This window comes from Gekko japonicus, unplaced genomic scaffold (assembly GCF_001447785.1).
Source record: "Gekko japonicus isolate JY-2015 unplaced genomic scaffold, Gekko_japonicus_V1.1 scaffold32, whole genome shotgun sequence".
NCBI classification, from domain to species: Eukaryota; Metazoa; Chordata; class Lepidosauria; order Squamata; family Gekkonidae; genus Gekko; species Gekko japonicus.
The window spans coordinates 232,944-250,044 of record NW_015167527.1 but is presented as its reverse complement, the minus strand read 5'-3'; the positions used below and the strand labels follow the sequence as shown (position 1 = coordinate 250,044).

The following is a 17,101-nucleotide window of genomic DNA, read 5'->3' as shown; positions in this document are numbered from 1 at the left end:
ATTCTGTGTATAAGCTTTCATGTACGCATGCTTCTTCAGATACATCTATATCTGAAGAAGTGTGTGCGTGCACAAAAGCTTACACCCAGAATAAAACGTTCTTGGTCTTAAAGGTGCCACTGGACTCAAACTTTGTTCCGAGCTGTAATAGTTCAGGTTGTGAAGGCGTTACACATGTGCAGTCAGAGGTGGAAAGTTTTTACTGCAGCGAATGGCACATTGAAATGGGTAAGTCTGTTTTCCTTCTGAAATGTGGTTTGCCTGCAAGGCTGTCAGGTGGTGGTGGGAGAAGTGAGCAAAGGGTAGAAATCGGAGGGGCCTAGTGAGCCAGACAAGGGACTCGTGCAAGACAGCAGGATCCCTGCACCAATCCAAGCATCTTGTCTATGTTGGGGGTGGGGGAGATGAACTGCTTGCTTTGGGGTCCATGGTGGGTCTTGGCAGTCCCACGTGCTTATTGAACTTGGACGTACAGAAACAGCTCTGGCTACATGCATGAACTTCTTTGAAATGGCTGCCTGGAATTGTATCCAGAGCTAAGTTGTTTTGTTTGCCTATGGCCAGGTTTACAAGTTGTGTAATCACTTGGCACAAATTCAGAATTCTTTCCTTTAGGAAGAGATTTGGGATTGCCATAATTATCCTGTGAATGTGTGAATATCAGAATATGGCCTCAAAGATACATTTTGTTTTAGCTAGTAGCTGAGAACTAGACATACAGCTGCCCTTTGGGTGAGTGATAAAGGTTCCAGTCCCTTTCTGCTTGTTATTTCCACTAAATACTTAGAAAACAAGGTATAGTTTCCTGTGGACCAACAGGGAAGACAGCTGATTGGGATTTGGGTACCATCATAAACTCCTTCAGCTTAATTTGTTATACTTCAGCCCTCAAAACCAGCTTGAGAAACAACTCTGTCTTGATGTTCCATTGTCTTACTCTTAATTATCAAGAATGGCTGCTGTATTCACAGTATTGATTAAGACCTGTTCCGGGCGCCTGGAAGTGAAGCGCCGAAGAGCTGCCAGGGACTGAACAACAAGCCGAGCCAGGAACTGAATAACAACTGAGCCCGCGGTCGGGGTGCTGGTAGGTTATCACCCCCCATACAAATAATGTGGCCCTAGTTAGGGATAAACAGATGTGTAAACTGCTCAGAGACCCTTCGGGGGCAGAGCGGTATATAAGTCGAAAATTAAATAAAAATAAATAAATAAAAAATATTTGACTGACTTATTGCACATCATAGGCTAAAGTTCTCCAGTGAACTGGACTTGGTTCTTTTTCTTTTAGTTCAGGGGGAAATCAAATCTAACCTTCCTGTTTGACAGTTATTTCAAGAACCTCTTGTTCGCCTTGCAAGGAATTGCCTCTGCATCCACAAGAGGGAGTGCTCTGAACAGAGAAACGCAGTAGGTGGGAGTTTTCTGCTCATGTCTTCTTTGAAGAGCCAAATATGGCGCATAGGGGAGCCTGGGTGAAGCTGAAGCTCTGGTTCATGAGAGTTCTCTGTTATAGGCAAAACCTAAGCTGCTTTTTTCCCTGCATAAGCATGTTACTGTTAATTTTGAGTGGAGACTGCTGTCAAAAGGACATAAGGAGAAATGTCTGTATTCTAGAGCCTCAGTTACTGTATCCATACCACACTTTCTCCTACAGAGAGCAATACTGACTGACAGGCATGTGCAAGCTATTCTCTTGTCTCAGGGCCCTATGAGTCAGAGTTCTGTTCATTATGGTTAACAGGCTGACAGACTGGTCTATGGTTGGAAATGTGTTGTTCTCCAAGTTGTAAAGTGTAACATTTGTAACTCTGGGATACTTAGAGTGACACTTTTCTAATCTGAAGGCTCAGGGCAGATAATGCATAAAATAAAACAAAATTTCAACCAAAACACCCTGGGCATTTCCTACATAGCTCTGAGCCTTCAAGTTTAGCCCTAACAGGGTAGGTCTTAATGATGCTTTTTAAAAATGATGCTCTGACTTGGACCTAAGCAAGCGTGTAATGAGAGAGTTCCTCCAAAATGTGGAAAGGAGGGCACTGACAGTGCTGTTCTTTGTGACAGTATGAAGAATGCTCTCTCAGCCCATCTCAGAGACTGAACGGGGCAGGTGGAAAGAGGTGGTCTCCAAGGTCATGTTTAAACCATCTCTGTATCCTTGGATCATTATGGACCACAGATGTTTGTGGCCACACTGTATGATGAGCTTGACCCAATGGGAGTTGATCTCTCTTCATCTAATGTGAGTGCTAGCCTTGTCATAGACAAGGAGATATGCCACCCTTATTAGAAACAGTCATAACATTGTAAGGCTGCACTTGGAAGCTGTGAGTCATACTTTCCCATTACAAACTAAGGAAGAAAATGAGCAGTCTCATGAAACTGATAGCAAGTTCGGCAGGCTAGCCTTCTGTAGGGCTTCTGCTGTTATGACTCCTCATTAAATAGCTGTATCTGTGTTGTGCAGTGGTTGGCTACCTCCTCCATTTCTGGTCACTCTCTTGAAACTTTACAATTGTGGTCTGAGCAAACATCATCCATGATGTCATTACCAAGCAGAACTAGCAGAGAGGTACACAACTCATGCATATCTGGGAGTGGAGCTTTGGGGAATTAATTTGGATGAGTAAGCATGAGGCTGCAGTTCATGGGCGAGGGTGTAGAAGGAATTAGAAGAATGCTAGAGTTGATATGAGCTTTCAGTCCATTGCACGTGCCTTAAGACCCAAATTCATGGACATTTTACCACCTTTGTGCAGCTGCTTACAAGAGCCAGTTTGGTGTAGTGGTTAGGAGTGTGGACTCTAGTATGGGAGAACAGGGTTTGATTCCTCACTCCTCCACATGCATCTGCTGGTATAACCTTGGGTCAGTCATAAGTTCTTTCAGAGCTGTTCTCTCAAGGACAGTTTTCAGGAGAGCTCTCTCAGCCCCCGCCTACCTCAAAAGGTGTCTGTTGTGGGGAGGGGAAGGAAAGGGGATTGTAAGCTGCTCTGAGACTCCTTTGGGCAGTGAAGGGTGGGGTATAAATCCAATTCTCTTATGCTAGATGCTGACTATAACCCTTCCTTCCACACTCGTGATAAATGGCCACATTGAATGAGTTACTGAGCCGATCATATTTTGGTCCAGCAGGATGCCCAACTCTGACACGTTTTTCTTTTTCCCTCTTGGATTGGAAGAGAGGAAACACATGGGTATTTGCAGACAAGATGATTATTATTAATTTGACTGCTTGCTTTCTGCAGTTTGCCCTCGAGGAACTAGTTATGGGCTTTTAGCCTGCTTGTTAGAAGGTACAGAGAGCTGGAGAGAGGGACAGAACAGGTAGTATTCCCAGTGCTTCATACTTAGCTCCTTGGAGGAAATAAAAATCTAATGGTGGTATAAACCGTACACTCCCCATCTTATCACAGAAGCAACCTGTGAGGTAGGTCAGGCTGCAAGTAAGTGGCCCAAAGCTACACAGTGGATTCATGACAGACTTGGGGTTTTTAGCCTGGTTAGAGCCAATGAAAAATTACTGTCAGTGGAACGTGAGGCCATGATACCCTTTTGGGAGCCTTCAACCTATTTTACCATTTGATGTATGCCCCCCCCCCCCCACAGCTGCAAAGAGTTGCCTATGCATCGATTCCAGGAGTGATGGGAAATTTGGGGCATATTTATACAGTGCTATTCTCCCCAAAGGAAACTCAAAGCCACCTTACCACGTTGGGAGGCAGTGCAGTGTTACCAGTTATGGTCTCCGAAGATTAGGACCTGGAAGTCCTGGACTGGAATCCTCACTCTGCCATGGAAGCTCACTGGGTGACCTTGGGCCATTCCCACACTCTCAGCCCTACCTACTTTACAGGGTTGGTGTGAGGATGAAATGGAGGAGAGGAGAATCATGTAAGCTGCTTTGAGTCCCCATCTGAGGAGAAAGGGAACAAATGAAGTAAATACATTATCTTCACCATTTAGACTGAGACTGACTGGCCCCCAAGGTCACCCGGTGAGCTTCTATGGCAGAGTGAGGATTCAGACCTTGGGCTCCCAGATTCTAGTCTAACTTAATCATTACACCATAAGGGCTTTCTTGAGCGAAGAGAGCACTGGAAACTTAGTAGTATCTTTGTAAAAAATCAGAACAAAGTTTAAGTCCATCTTTAAGACCAACAAAGTTTTATTCAATGTATGAGCCTTTGTGTGCACGCACACTTCCTCAGGTACAATGAAGTGGAATTTACCAGTCCGTACATATAAGCAGAGGTTGAGCAGTAAATTCGCATGCAACATAATAAAGGTGTTTATCAGATTCAGGAATAACAAGCTTGGTTTAGATGGTTACCATTTAACATACAATGTTTTAACAGATGCAAAGACCAAACAGAGATAACATGTTAAGTCCACATGGTCACCATTTGTTTGGATTCAATTCCATTGGAAAACACAGGCTGTGATCAGACGTGTTGTTTGAGCTGGTGTCGTTGCTGTTGCCTTCCGGATTTAAAATGCACATCCAGACAGCAACATCTGTTCTCCGTTCCCCATTTGTGGGCACCCCATTCTCACCTGTCTTCGAGCTTCGAGCTGGAGTTATTTGGCACCAGGGAAAGTCCAGTTCTTCCTGGTGTGTGCGATTTCACCCCACATTTCTGGATGTCTGATCAATCATCACACTCTCAAGTCGTTCCCTTCCGGTTTTGGGCTTCTTTTTTTCAGGCAGTTAGTGAAGTGTGCATAACTTCATATTCGCCTGTTTCTCTCCCCCCCCCTCAAAATGTGTTTTTTCCCCCAAAAACTTCCAAAGAAAGACACCTGTGTGCTTTTTTCTGTGCTTTATGGCCATGGGGTAGGGAAGGGGTTAAAGGAAAAGATGACTTTTTTCGGAGAGGGAAGGAGGCAGTCTGAGAGTGATGCCCATGACTCCAGCTTCACTGCAAGCATTTAAATGCTTCTCTATTCTCTCCTCCCCTCACTTTGAAACATTTGACACATTGAGTTCATCAAAGGCATGGTTTCAAAAACGCTTCCTTCACAATGAACTACATATCCCAGCTGCCGCCTCCAGCAATCTCGTTGGCCACCAGGTGGCAACATTCTGCAAGGAGTTAGAAGCCCTGCTTCCCATAAGTGCTTGTGTGCATGCCCAAAAGACAAATAGTTTTAAAAAACTTGCCTGACCGCCCCATTCTGTGGCTGCCATGTCTGATCAATCAACCACGGGGTGAAAGCACATTGAAGCAGGTAAAGGGGGGAGGTTTGATCAGAGCTCTCCATTACAAAAAAAACCCATGGATCAGTTACAAGTGGGGCCACACTGGATCCAAACTGCATTTCTGACTGCAGCCACAGAGAGGCAAATAAATATGTCAGACTTGGAGAGTGATGTGTAAATGTATCATTCTTAATTGTGAAATGCGAAAAACTAATAAACTGTCCCTGTGTTATGCTCCATTTGTCTCAAGCATGGAGGTAGCTAACAGCACCCTTTTCTTTAAGGTGGGGTGACTGGTTGTGTAGTTGTAACATCTCTTCTGTCACCTGATAAGAGAAATGCATTTTGGTCTACCATTCTAATATTAATTGTGCTATATTATAATCAATATTCCATTTTACTGTACTATATATGATTTGTAATGTATATGATTTGTCTATAGGTTGAGTAAGCTTTACATGGGTCCAGAAGTAAACTTGCAGGCAGTTGGTAACCAGTTCCAAAGCAATCTTGGCATAAAAGGTAAAGGTAAAGGTTCCCTTGCTCGAAAGCCAGTTGAGTCCGACTCTAGGGTTGCGGTGCTCATCTCCGTTTCAAAGCCGAAGAGCCAGCACTGTCCGAAGATGTTTCCATGGTCATGTGGCCGGCATGACTAAGCACCAAGGCGCACGGAACACTGTTACCTTCCCACCGAAGTGGTACCTATTTATCTACTTGCAATTTCTTGCTTTCGAACTGCTAGGTTGGCAGGAGCTGGAACTAGAGACGGGAGCTCACTCCATCATGCAGCAACTCGGGTCTTGAACTGCTGAACTACTGACCTTCCACAGCCTGCAGTTCAGCGTCTTAACCACTTGAGCCTATATATATATGTATATATATGTAGTGTAAAACAGCATGGAAAAGGTATGCTACAATGAGAGATCACATAATGTGTGCCATCTTGTGACTTTATTGAAGCAGCTGATTTGGAAACCTGTCTTAACCTCAGCAGGCTTCAAAAAGAAGTTTAGCAGAAGAGCTGCTGAAGGAGGAATGGGGGCGGGCCTCATTTCAGGAGCTTTCAGAGTTCTGCCTATTTCTCTCAACATGTGGTGGATTGGCCCAGCAGGAGTGAAGTTCACACACTGCAGGCAGACAGCTAACACTCACAGGTCCTTCCAGGTCATAGCTGATGGGTTTATTTTAATAATTCTAATTTCTGTAGTGCTTGTATGTTTACAAAGTGCTCTCTGTTTACACTCATAGAAGCCCTGAAAGACAACTTGGGCATGTCCCTGCCTCTTAGCAGGAAGCCATGCAGTTCATGTTAGAGCAGGGCTGAGCCTTTCTGGCACCATAGTCAAGGGTGCAGCAGTCATGTGAAGCCCATCCAAGGATTTCTGGCTTGCCACAGGAAGCAAAACTGGATTCACACTCACTTTCTGCACGCACTCCGGTGCTTTGTATTTTTCCCCTCCCTTCCTCTCTGCCTTCTCTCTGAGCTGTGACAGTACAAATGGTACCTTTTAAACACTTGCCATGCCAGCTTCTGTTACTTAATGTATTCATACCCTGATGAACTCACAACATTATTCTCTCCTCCTCCATTTTATCCTCACAACCCCGTCAGGGTGGTTAGACAGAGTATGGCTGCTCCAAAGTCATCCAGTGAGCTTCCATGGCAGAGTGGGAATTCGAACCTGGGTGTTTCAGATCTAGTTGGACACTAACCATTACACCACACTGCTTGGTAACATGGGAAGTGGCTAGACACTTCCTGGTTTACTGCATAGACTTAAGAAATGCCCTGTAGCTGGCCCTGACTCCTTATGTATGCCTTTTGTGTATACGTGGCTTTTTTTTTTTTAAGACATCTGTCTTCCTTGCATAGTACAGGACGGAGGCGGGTATGTGCTAATTTTTAACATGTACCTGCTTCTAGAGTCGAGGGTCAGTGCCTCAACCTCTCGCTCTTTGGTTTATTATGATCTAAGTGCTCATCCCGTTTTATGACCGAAGAGGCTGTCTTCAGAGCTGAGCTGGAACTTTGCTCTTGCTTCAGTGCATCAGGAAGTGCTACGGAATGAGGGAGCTCTCAGCATCTCTGCATCAGGCAGACAAATATTGACTGAGCCCAGAGCAATCTAATTATCGATTCAAAGCATAGCCTCAGTCTCGCTCCCTCCCCGTGGCTGGTTACATCCTTCTGGCTCATTGCATTTAATCGGATTCCCTGAGCTGCAGAGCAGCGGTAGAGAATTAGATTTTTTAAAAATCCATCCGTCTGGACAATGTTCACTTCTAAATCCAACTCTGTCTCTCCTTCTCCATCTATGGAACAAGCAGATTCAGATGTCTTGGATATCAGCACCAAAGTGCAGCTGTATGGAGTGCTCTGGAAAAGACCTTTCGGGAGACCGTCTGCTAAATGGTCCAGGAGGTAAGCTGCAGAACTGAGTTGTGCAGGGATGCAGTAACAACAAACAAAAAAAAAAGGGTGGGGGGGGGGGGGGCGGGAGAAGGCTTGTGCTGGGAGGATCAAAGCTAGGTAGGTAAAGAAAGCCTCTAAAGAAGTTTCAAACCAGGCAAGGGTTGTAATACTTATTCATGCAGAGGGGTTCAAGGCAAATGAGAAAGGATGTGAAGGCAGGGCTTAGCTCAAAGTGTTTCTGGGCTGAGGTAAGGTATCAGGGGCAGTCTTCTAGGGTTTTTAAGGCTACCAATGTGGGTAATTAGTGTGTATCATGCCAGTCTCTAGGCTTAGATTAGATAGTCTGGTGGAACACTTTCCTGTTAGCAGATTGCTGTAAAGCCAGGTCATCTTTGCTGGCTGTCCTCTCAAGGGGAAAACAGTTGATACCCAGCCAGCTTTAAGTAGGAGGGGTGTGGCCTTTAAACTTCCATGGATCACTTTTCTTGGCATTTGTACTATGTCTCTTTAACAGTATGGGGCACAGTGTCAGCCAGACTCCCCTCCTTTGGGAAGCAAAAGCAGTTTAGCAAAAATTGCTTTCCTACTAGGAAAGGACTAGATGACCCCGGAGGTCCCTTCCAACTCTATGATTCTATACTCTCTGTGGAGTGCAAGTGTGGGAACTTAAATTTAAAAAGCTTTTGCAGTTTAGTTGTATGTCTGAAGGAATTTAATAGTGCTGGAAGAGTTATGTTCCTTGTTTGTGATGTTGTGGGTGCTGTCCAGCACAGTCTTTCTTGCTATTGCAAGTGCCATGTTAATAGGAGAAGAATTTGGAATACTGTGTACAGTTCTGATTGACATATTTCAAAAAGAGTGCAGAACAAAAAAGGACAAAAGAGATAAAATGCTTGGAGCCCCTTTCCTTTGAGGAAAGGCCAAAGAGTCAGAGACTTCTCAGTTTAGAAAAAAAAATGAGTGAGGTTCAAACTACATGGGAAGTTTTTACATCGGACACTTTCCTTGCAGCTGCAGGGGATGCTGCTTTAGAGGTTTGCAGGAGCCCACTTCAACCTGGGGCCATGGCACAGGGAAGGAGGGATTTCTTGCCTTCCCCCATGCCATTTTCTGAAGCTGAAATGGCCCTACGGGGGTGTCAGTTGCCCCATTTTTGGAGCTGAATGTGCACAGAACCCAAACCCAACTTGTTAAAAATGTATCATATGATTTGGCCCAGGGGAGGGGGGGATGATAAAAGGTTTATATACATAGGATGGAGGTAATGGATAGAGGAAAGTTTTTTCTCCCTCTCCCATGATGCTAGAACTTAGGAGCACCCAATGAAGTTGATTGGCAATAGATGCAGGATAGGTAAAAGGAAGTGCTACTTGACTCAATATGAAAATTGTGGAATTCACTGCCTGTGGACATAGTACATAGTGATGGTTACAAGCACAGATGGCTTTAAGAGACAATTAAGGCAGATTCATGGAGGTTGGTCCATCAGTGGCTTCTAGCCATGGTAACTAAAGGGAACCTCCATATACAGGGAGAGCAAACCTCTGAATACCAGTGCCAGGAGTTATAATCAGGGGAAAGCTGTGGCCTCTATATTCTGTTGGTGCTCCATGCCAATCGGTTGGCCACTGTATGAAACAGGATGCCGAAAATAGATGGATCACCGGTCTGATCCAGTAGGAATCTCCCAGTGGCAAAATATTATATTCTTGATTACTGGGGAAAATGTGATGTCCCTCTAATACAGCAAGATTTCCTTTTAGGAAAGATATCTGAATATCACAATTTACCAAAGATATCTGAGGATTTTAAATACTGCAGTAGTTACACACAAAGATTCTTTAGTGTAAAAGCCAGAAACTACTTCTGAACCCTTGTGAATGCAGAACAACTGTTTGTGATTACAAATATGGTTACCTAGCAACCAAAACACCAGGTTCATTTCAAACATCCTAGCTATAAACCTTCTCACAGCTAATGGTGCTAGTAGCCAGAGTCATCCTAGGCTATTGTCTTTGCTCAGCTGGGAACTCACTACACAAAAGGCAGGGCTCTTCCTTGAGCTACTTACTACAACCTATACAGGAGATAAATCTAAAGGAAGAGGCAAGGGGTAACAAGGGATATTATGCAGGCAACTATAATGAGAAGCTTTGTTTTTAGTGTGCGTGGGGAGTGAAGCTTCATGGCAGTTGTGACTTTTGAGCTAAGGTATGAAGGAAGAAAGAGGTTGAATTCCAAGTGGGCTTTCCAGGCATAAGGAGCAGTGAGAGATTGTGCAGAGCCATTGAGAAGAGACCAAGATCTTTGGCCAGCTGAGAATGGTAGAGATGCTTCCAGGTGAAAGTCACCCAGTGGCGCTGCTGTTGGTTCCTGAGAGGCTGGCTGAATCAGAAAGACTGGCAAAGCAAGAGAGAACTATCCCTTCTTGGAGGGACTTTCTCCGTTGCTTCTGGTTGGGTGCTACTGCAAGAAGAAGGTCGATGTGCTCATCATGCTCTCGTGTCCCGATGCACTGGGTTAGAATGGCCATAGCAGACTATTAATATAGACCTGAGCAAGAGACTTAAAGTAGCAACAGAGCCCGAGAGGATCTCTATGAATATTACTGGCAGTTTTTTTACTTTCATTGTTTAAGCGTCCAGCCCTTCTGTTTGTGGAGCTGTAAGGAAAAAATACAGGCAGCATTTTACTGGATTGCTTATTAAATAAACCTACTCTGCTTGTGGTGTTCCAGCCAGTCAGTGCAAAGATGGTTGACAAGAGCTGGACATATTTTACTGGAATGAGTACTTCTTACTAAATTGTTGGTGTATGTGCTTTGGCTCCTGTCCCTTGTTTCTGGAGCACTGTCCTGTGGCTGAGGTAGTCCTCCCCTGTGATGTGGATCCCATCAGTGCTCGTTGTCTCCATGATCTTTCAAGGAGCAGGAAGCACCTTAGACCTGAGGAACATGCTCTGCAGAACAGTGCAACCTCCACAAAAATGGAGAGTGGCACAGTGGAAGCGTAGGATCCAACTCTGTACTTTTAGTTTTTTTGTTTTGCATTGAGAAATTATTCTTCCCACCCCCACCCCTGAATATGCTTAGGCTACCCACTCCAACATTTCTATTAACCCATCTGAGAATTTTCCCCTGCTTAATAAATAGGTTTAATTCAACTTACCCACATTTTTTCAAGACCTTTTAAAGATTAAACAAATACTCTCTCTTTCCAAGGAGTTAAATTATTAACATTCTCTATGTAGCACCAGAGCCAATGCCACTGATGACAAATGCTTGGCAGCTAGCTCAAGGGGATGAACAGGAAGCAACTGCTAAACTTCCGATTTCTTCCACTGGAAGGTAGAAAAAAAAATCTTCAGATTTTTGCAAGTGTGTTGGTCTTTAGTTTGCAGTCTTTTATTCTGTAGATTAACTCTGCAGAGCATAAAATGTTTGCTGATTTGTAATAAACTTCAGCCAGAGAGCTTCATCTTTGTCAGTAACTTACCTTTAGAAATCCAAAGTCATGGTGTTTGAAAGAGGAGCCAAGATTTGCTGTGTGTTCCCAGGGAGTGAGAATATGAGTGAGCAAGGATTCCTCTGCAGCAGGCTGAAAGTTCCCATTAAAGATCATTTTCTTCTAACCATCTCTTTGCCATGCAGTTCTAGCACCTGAACATCATTATTAATTTAATGTTATTTTACAGCAAGAAGTCATCTCGTTTTTAGGAGGCAGTGAGTAATATCTATATTATTTACATCTATAAAGTACGAATTGGCTGAGGTTGGTTGAAGGATTCAGATGAAATACTTACAATGAATTGGAGGCACCATGAGGAGAGTTGGTAGTTCGTTGCTAAAGTGCAGTACAGATCAGGTGACAGGAGAATGGCGTGGCATCAGAAGGAAGGAATCAACTGCTGCACTGCCCCAGCAGCAAAGTAGGAGTGAGTTACAAGAGCACCATGGCAAACAGGAAGTGACTTTAAAAAGTCAACACAACTTGTCCTTTCTTTGGGTGAGTTCAAGTCTGCATCGGACACTGTACGGGAGTTGTTGTGAACTATGTTGTTCTGATATGGAGTGTCAAGAAAGAGTTAGCTTAGGCTTGCCATGGCCCCAGTGATGGGGTAGTTTGTTCATTCAGACTTCCTCCCATTAAATCTATTGGATGTTATACAAACATAATTAAAACATATATTGACAAATTTTAATACATTGGTAATAAACAAGCAACAAGACAAAAATACTAGAAAGCCATTAAAAAGACTTAAAAGCTAGCAAAAAGCCAGGTTTCATATAACCATAGCAACTGCAAAGAGAGGAGGAGTTTTCAGATCCAGGATGCTGAGGTTGCTCTGGGACTATCTACCTGTATACTTACCCCTATAAAACCTGTACAGTCTTCGTATTTGTGAGTGAAAACACAATTAACCTTCAATGCTGTCTTCTTCAAAAGAAAACATGCCCTGTAAAAGCTGGCCAGAAATTGCACCAATTAGACTTGGGATGGGACAGGAAACATTCCAATAAACCACTGATTTATTGGCTCTGTTTATATCAGTACATCCAATTCTGAACATGGCTCTCAGTTCCTGATCAAAAAGCCACGCAAGGTGTGCATGTACAGAGAAAAGGAATTTTTCTACAAAATGGGACAGCCACCAGGTTTGCAGGAAAAAAATGAAATAAAAAAGCATAAGAGGATGTTCTAGGAGCTCCCAACCTAAACTTATAGAGGGAAAACCTAAAATGGCTCTCAACTGCCATTTTGAAAAAGAAGGAAGCGGTGGGAAAGCCATGAAAGATGGCAATGCTGGGTAGGCCAGGTAAGCTGTTCTGGTGTTAGGAAATGTAGGTGTGGTGGGGAGGCAGAGAAAGGTGAGGTAGGCTGGCAAGGCAGGCAGGAATGGTGGTGGTGCAAACAGATGGCAGGGAAGCTGAGCTAGCAGGAGGAGGAGGGAGAGAGGCAATGGTGGACAGAAGAAAACTTCATGAGGAAGTGGGGATCAGACTGGGTGGGATTTCCCCTTCCCCACAAGTTCCTCATGAGTTTTGCTTGTGTGTGCATATGTGTATAACATATATGTATATAACATAAATATATAAATATAATTTTAAATCCAGGATGTGGTGAGCTCTTGATACATACTGTAGCATTTATTACTGTTATCCTCCATACCAAATAATGGCTACGTAGCTTCCACTTTGTTATAGTCCTGTGTGTGAGCCCTTGAAAACATGAGAAGGAATGACAGTATATAGCAACTGGCATATGGTTCAACCCATGTGAATTTCTGATTATGGAATTTATGGAATTACTAAGACTTAAAAGTGTTCTCTGCAACTCTCCCCACTGAGCTTAAGAGAACTGTACATTATGTACACCTTTTAGTTGTTAATGGTTGCTTACGGCTGGAGTTTACAGGAATAGGACCCTGTAGAGCATCATTTGGAATGTCAGCTAACAGTCTGGAGCTCTTGGTTCTCTGCCAAAGCAGTTTAAGATAAATAGTTGTAGCAGTAAAGTCTTTTCTTCCCACTGTTATGGGACCAAGGAAACGGATAACCCATTTGTATACATTACACAAGGTGTATTGCAGTGCTTGTGACAAGGTATTTTTCAGCTTTCATGGAAAATCTGAACACTATTCTCCACTAATCATAGAATCATAAGAATTGGAAGGGAACACCAAAGTCATCCAGTCCAACCCCCTGCACAATGCAGGAAATTCACAACTACCTCCCTCACACACCCCCAGGGACCCCTGCTCCATGCCCAGAAGACGGCAAAACAAACAAACAAATCTCCAGGATACATCGCCAAATTGGCCTGGAGAAAACTGCTTCTTGACCCCAAAGTGGCAATCAGCATTTCCCTGAAAGGTCCATGAGAACGAAGCCTGCCTGCCCTCCCTCTCATGATCTGCCTAAGTTCACAGAATCTGCATTGCTGTCAGATGGCCATATGGCCTCTGTTTGAAAACCTCCAAAGAAGGAGAGTCCAGCATCTCCCAAAGAAGCCTGTTCCACTGAGGAACCACTCTTAACTGTCAGGAAGTTCTTCCTAATGTTTAACTGAAATCTTTTGGAGACCATAGGTCCTGGAGACTGAGCCCTATGAGGAAAGGCTGAGGGACTGGGGAATGTTTAAGTCTGGAGAAGAGGAAGTTGAGGGGGGACATGATTGCTCTCTTTAAGTATTTGAAGGGCTGAGAGGAGGGCAGGGAGCTGTTCTTGTTGGCAGCAGAGGATAGGCCTTGCAATAATAGTTTTAAATTAAGGACAGGAAGGTACCGGCTGGATATTAGGAAAACCTTTTTGACAGTAAGAGTTGTGCAGCAGTGGAATCAGCTGCCTAGGGATGTGGTGAGCTCCCCCTCACTGGCAGTCTTCAAGCAGTGACTGGACAAACACTTGTCAGGGATGCCCTAGGCTGATCCTGCATTGAGCAGGGGGTTGGACTAGATGACCTGTATGACCCCTTTCAACTCTGTGATTCTGTGATTCTCTTTTGATTTAATTTCACCCCATTGGTTCTGTTCCAACCTTCTGGGGCAACAAAAAACAACTCCACACCATCCTCTATATTACAGCCCTTCAAGTACTTGAAGACGGTTATCATGTCACTTCTCAGTTATTTCCTCTCCAGGCTAAACATACCCAGCTCCTTCAACTTTTCCTTATAGGACTTGGTCTCCAGACCCCACTATCTTAGTTGCCCTCCTCTGGACACATTCCAGCTTGTCTATATCCTTCTTAAATTGTGGTGCCCAAAAATGAACACAATACTCTAGATGAGGTCTAACCAGAGCAGAGTAAAGCAATACCACCACTTCGCATGATTTGGACACTATACTTCTGTTGATACAGCCCCAAATAGCATTTGCCTTTTTAGCTACTGCATCACACTACTGATTCATGTTCAGCAAATGGTGTACTAAGACCCCAAGATCCTTTTTGCATATACTACCGCCAAGACAAATCTCTCCCATCCTATAATCATGCATTTTATCTTTCCTACCTAAATGCAGAGCTTTACATTTATCTCCGTTGAAATTCATTTTATTTGTTTTAGACCAGTTTTCCAGCCTGAAGATCATCCTATATCCTGACTCTGTCTTCTGCCGTAGTTGCTACCCTTCCCAATTTAGTATCATCTGCAAATTTAATAAACATTCCTTCTGTTCCTTCATCCAAATAATTTATAAAGATGTTGAACAAAACAGGTCCCAGAACAGATCCCTGAGGCACTCCACTTGTCACTCCTCTCTAAGAGCATGAGGAACCATTAACAAGCACACTTTGGGTGCGATCTGTCAACCAGTTACAGATTCACCTAACAGTAATAGGATCCAAACCATATCTTACCAACTTGTCACTGAGAATATTATGAGGAACCTTATCAAAAGCCTTACTGAAATCGTGATAAATGGCCACATTGAATGAGTTACTGAGCCAATCATATTTTGGTCCAGCAGGATGCCCAACTCTGACACGTTTTTCTTTTTCCCTCTTGGATTGGAAGAGAGGAAACACATGCTTGCTTTCTGCCCTCAAGGAACCAGTTATGGGCTTTTAGCCTGCTTGTTAGAAGGTACAGAGAGCTGGAGAGAGGGACAGAACAGGTAGTATTCCCAGTGCTTCATACTTAGCTCCTTGGAGGAAATAAAAATCTAATGGTGGTATAAACCGTACACTCCCCATCTTATCACAGAAGCAACCTGTGAGGTAGGTCAGGCTGCAAGTAAGTGGCCCAAAGCTACACAGTGGATTCATGACAGACTTGGGATTTTTAGCCACATAAAGAATGTTTTGGATTATATTTTGGCATTATGACTGTTTTGGTGTTTTTCTTCAGCTTTATTCTATGTGGTCAGTAGTAACACAATCAGCTCCTGGTCTTGTTTGAGCAGATAGAATAGAGCTCCTCCATCCTCGGTTTCCTATTTGATTTCTATATTGGCCAACTGGCGATGTCCACATATACAATCACCTGTTTGGCTTCCTGAAGCATGTGTTTGCAATGAACAAATTGTTTGTCTTCACAGAATTCTATGTGTTGCTCTCCTGCTTCGTTTTGTGTTCCTAGCCCAAATCTTCCAACAATATTTGATTCTACTTTGTTTCCCACTTTTATGTTCCATTCAGCTATGATTATCAGCACATCTTGTTTAGGTGTGTGATCAGTTTTTTTCTGGACACACATGCAGTGTCTTTAATCTTGTCCCATCCCACCTCCTATCCCCATACCTTGGATCTGTACTTCTACCCCCAAAACATGTGACAGGAAAGTCTCAGCCTCTCTCTGAGTGGTACACATGATGGGCTCAGCAGCTTCAGATCTGACAAGCCCTAGAGGCTGGCTTGTTCTACTTTTACTGGAATATCCCCAGAGGATGAGAATTACCCTAGTTCAACATAAATTATTTGCTATACTTAGTTACTGGACCTATTCCAAAAAGCATTGTTAGCTCAAGGCCCAGAAATGATGCTATAATCCACAGGGAATACTTAACATGGTCCCTTTATGTTTTCAAAATACTTTTATAAGACATTACCTGACAAATCTCATTGAGTATGGGGCTGTGGAACAAAAACATTTATCAGCAGAAAACAGGTTTTTTGTGAGAGAATCACACAAGATATATTTTCTCAGTTCTAGCTATTCTCTGGTAAATGAGCAGAAGAATTTAAGGTATGGACTCACAGGCCATAGATCTACTCAGTAGCACTTTCTGCAATCTTGGGTGCAAACACTTTGGAAGGTTAGGATTTACTGCAAGAATGAGAAGGATGGGAAGAGGCTGTGGCTCAGTGGAACCGTATCTGATGTGCTTGTAGAAGGTCACAGTTGAAAGAATCATGTCATAAATTATGTGAAAGTATGATTGCCAACTGGCTGAAGAAAAATGCCCTGTCACTTTAATAGGAGCTTAATATGCGGAAATGGGCAGCTGAAACTTTTCATGGCATGGAAGTAAATAACATTACCCGGTAAATATATCATTAAGTGCCTATTAAAGGGATAATAGAGTTTATTCCAGGCCAGTGGGCAAACCTACTATCTGATAGGATGAGACTTCATGTTACCCTCACCATGGAAATGTCGCTGAAAGCTTGCTATAATGAAAGATATAAGTCACAACTGTAAGCTTAACAATGTGACTAACATCAAACTGGGAATTTCCATACTGCCACTGGTGGAATCCAGGAAAGTCATACAGAATGGAATGATGACAATCATCATGCTAAGCAGTCCTGACTGTTATAGCTTCCTGCCAGCTCTTTCAGGGCTGGGATTTTTGGAGCTTGCCCAGTGGTCACATACATTGGAGAGTGCCCGCACCATCACTTACTGTGATTGGCATACTCCCCTGTGTAGTTTTGGACCCATTCTCAATGTTTTAATTCTTTAAAAGAAGGTTCATTTTACAGGAGCTGTAGACAATCTCATCCAGGTCACACACACCCCAAATTGTATCATGAGAACAGT

The 17,101-nt window shown here is 43.4% G+C and overlaps 1 protein-coding gene across 1 annotated transcript in view; it reads left to right on the top strand.

The window, feature by feature from the left end:
* The first annotated feature begins 7,479 nt into the window (after positions 1-7,479).
* PLEKHD1 (pleckstrin homology and coiled-coil domain containing D1) overlaps positions 7,480-17,101 on the top strand; it is a 48,779-nt gene continuing 39,157 nt past the window's right edge. Inside the window, 1 exon segment of the mRNA XM_015413302.1 lies at positions 7,480-7,628. Within this exon segment, the coding sequence (XP_015268788.1) occupies positions 7,480-7,628 (149 nt within the window).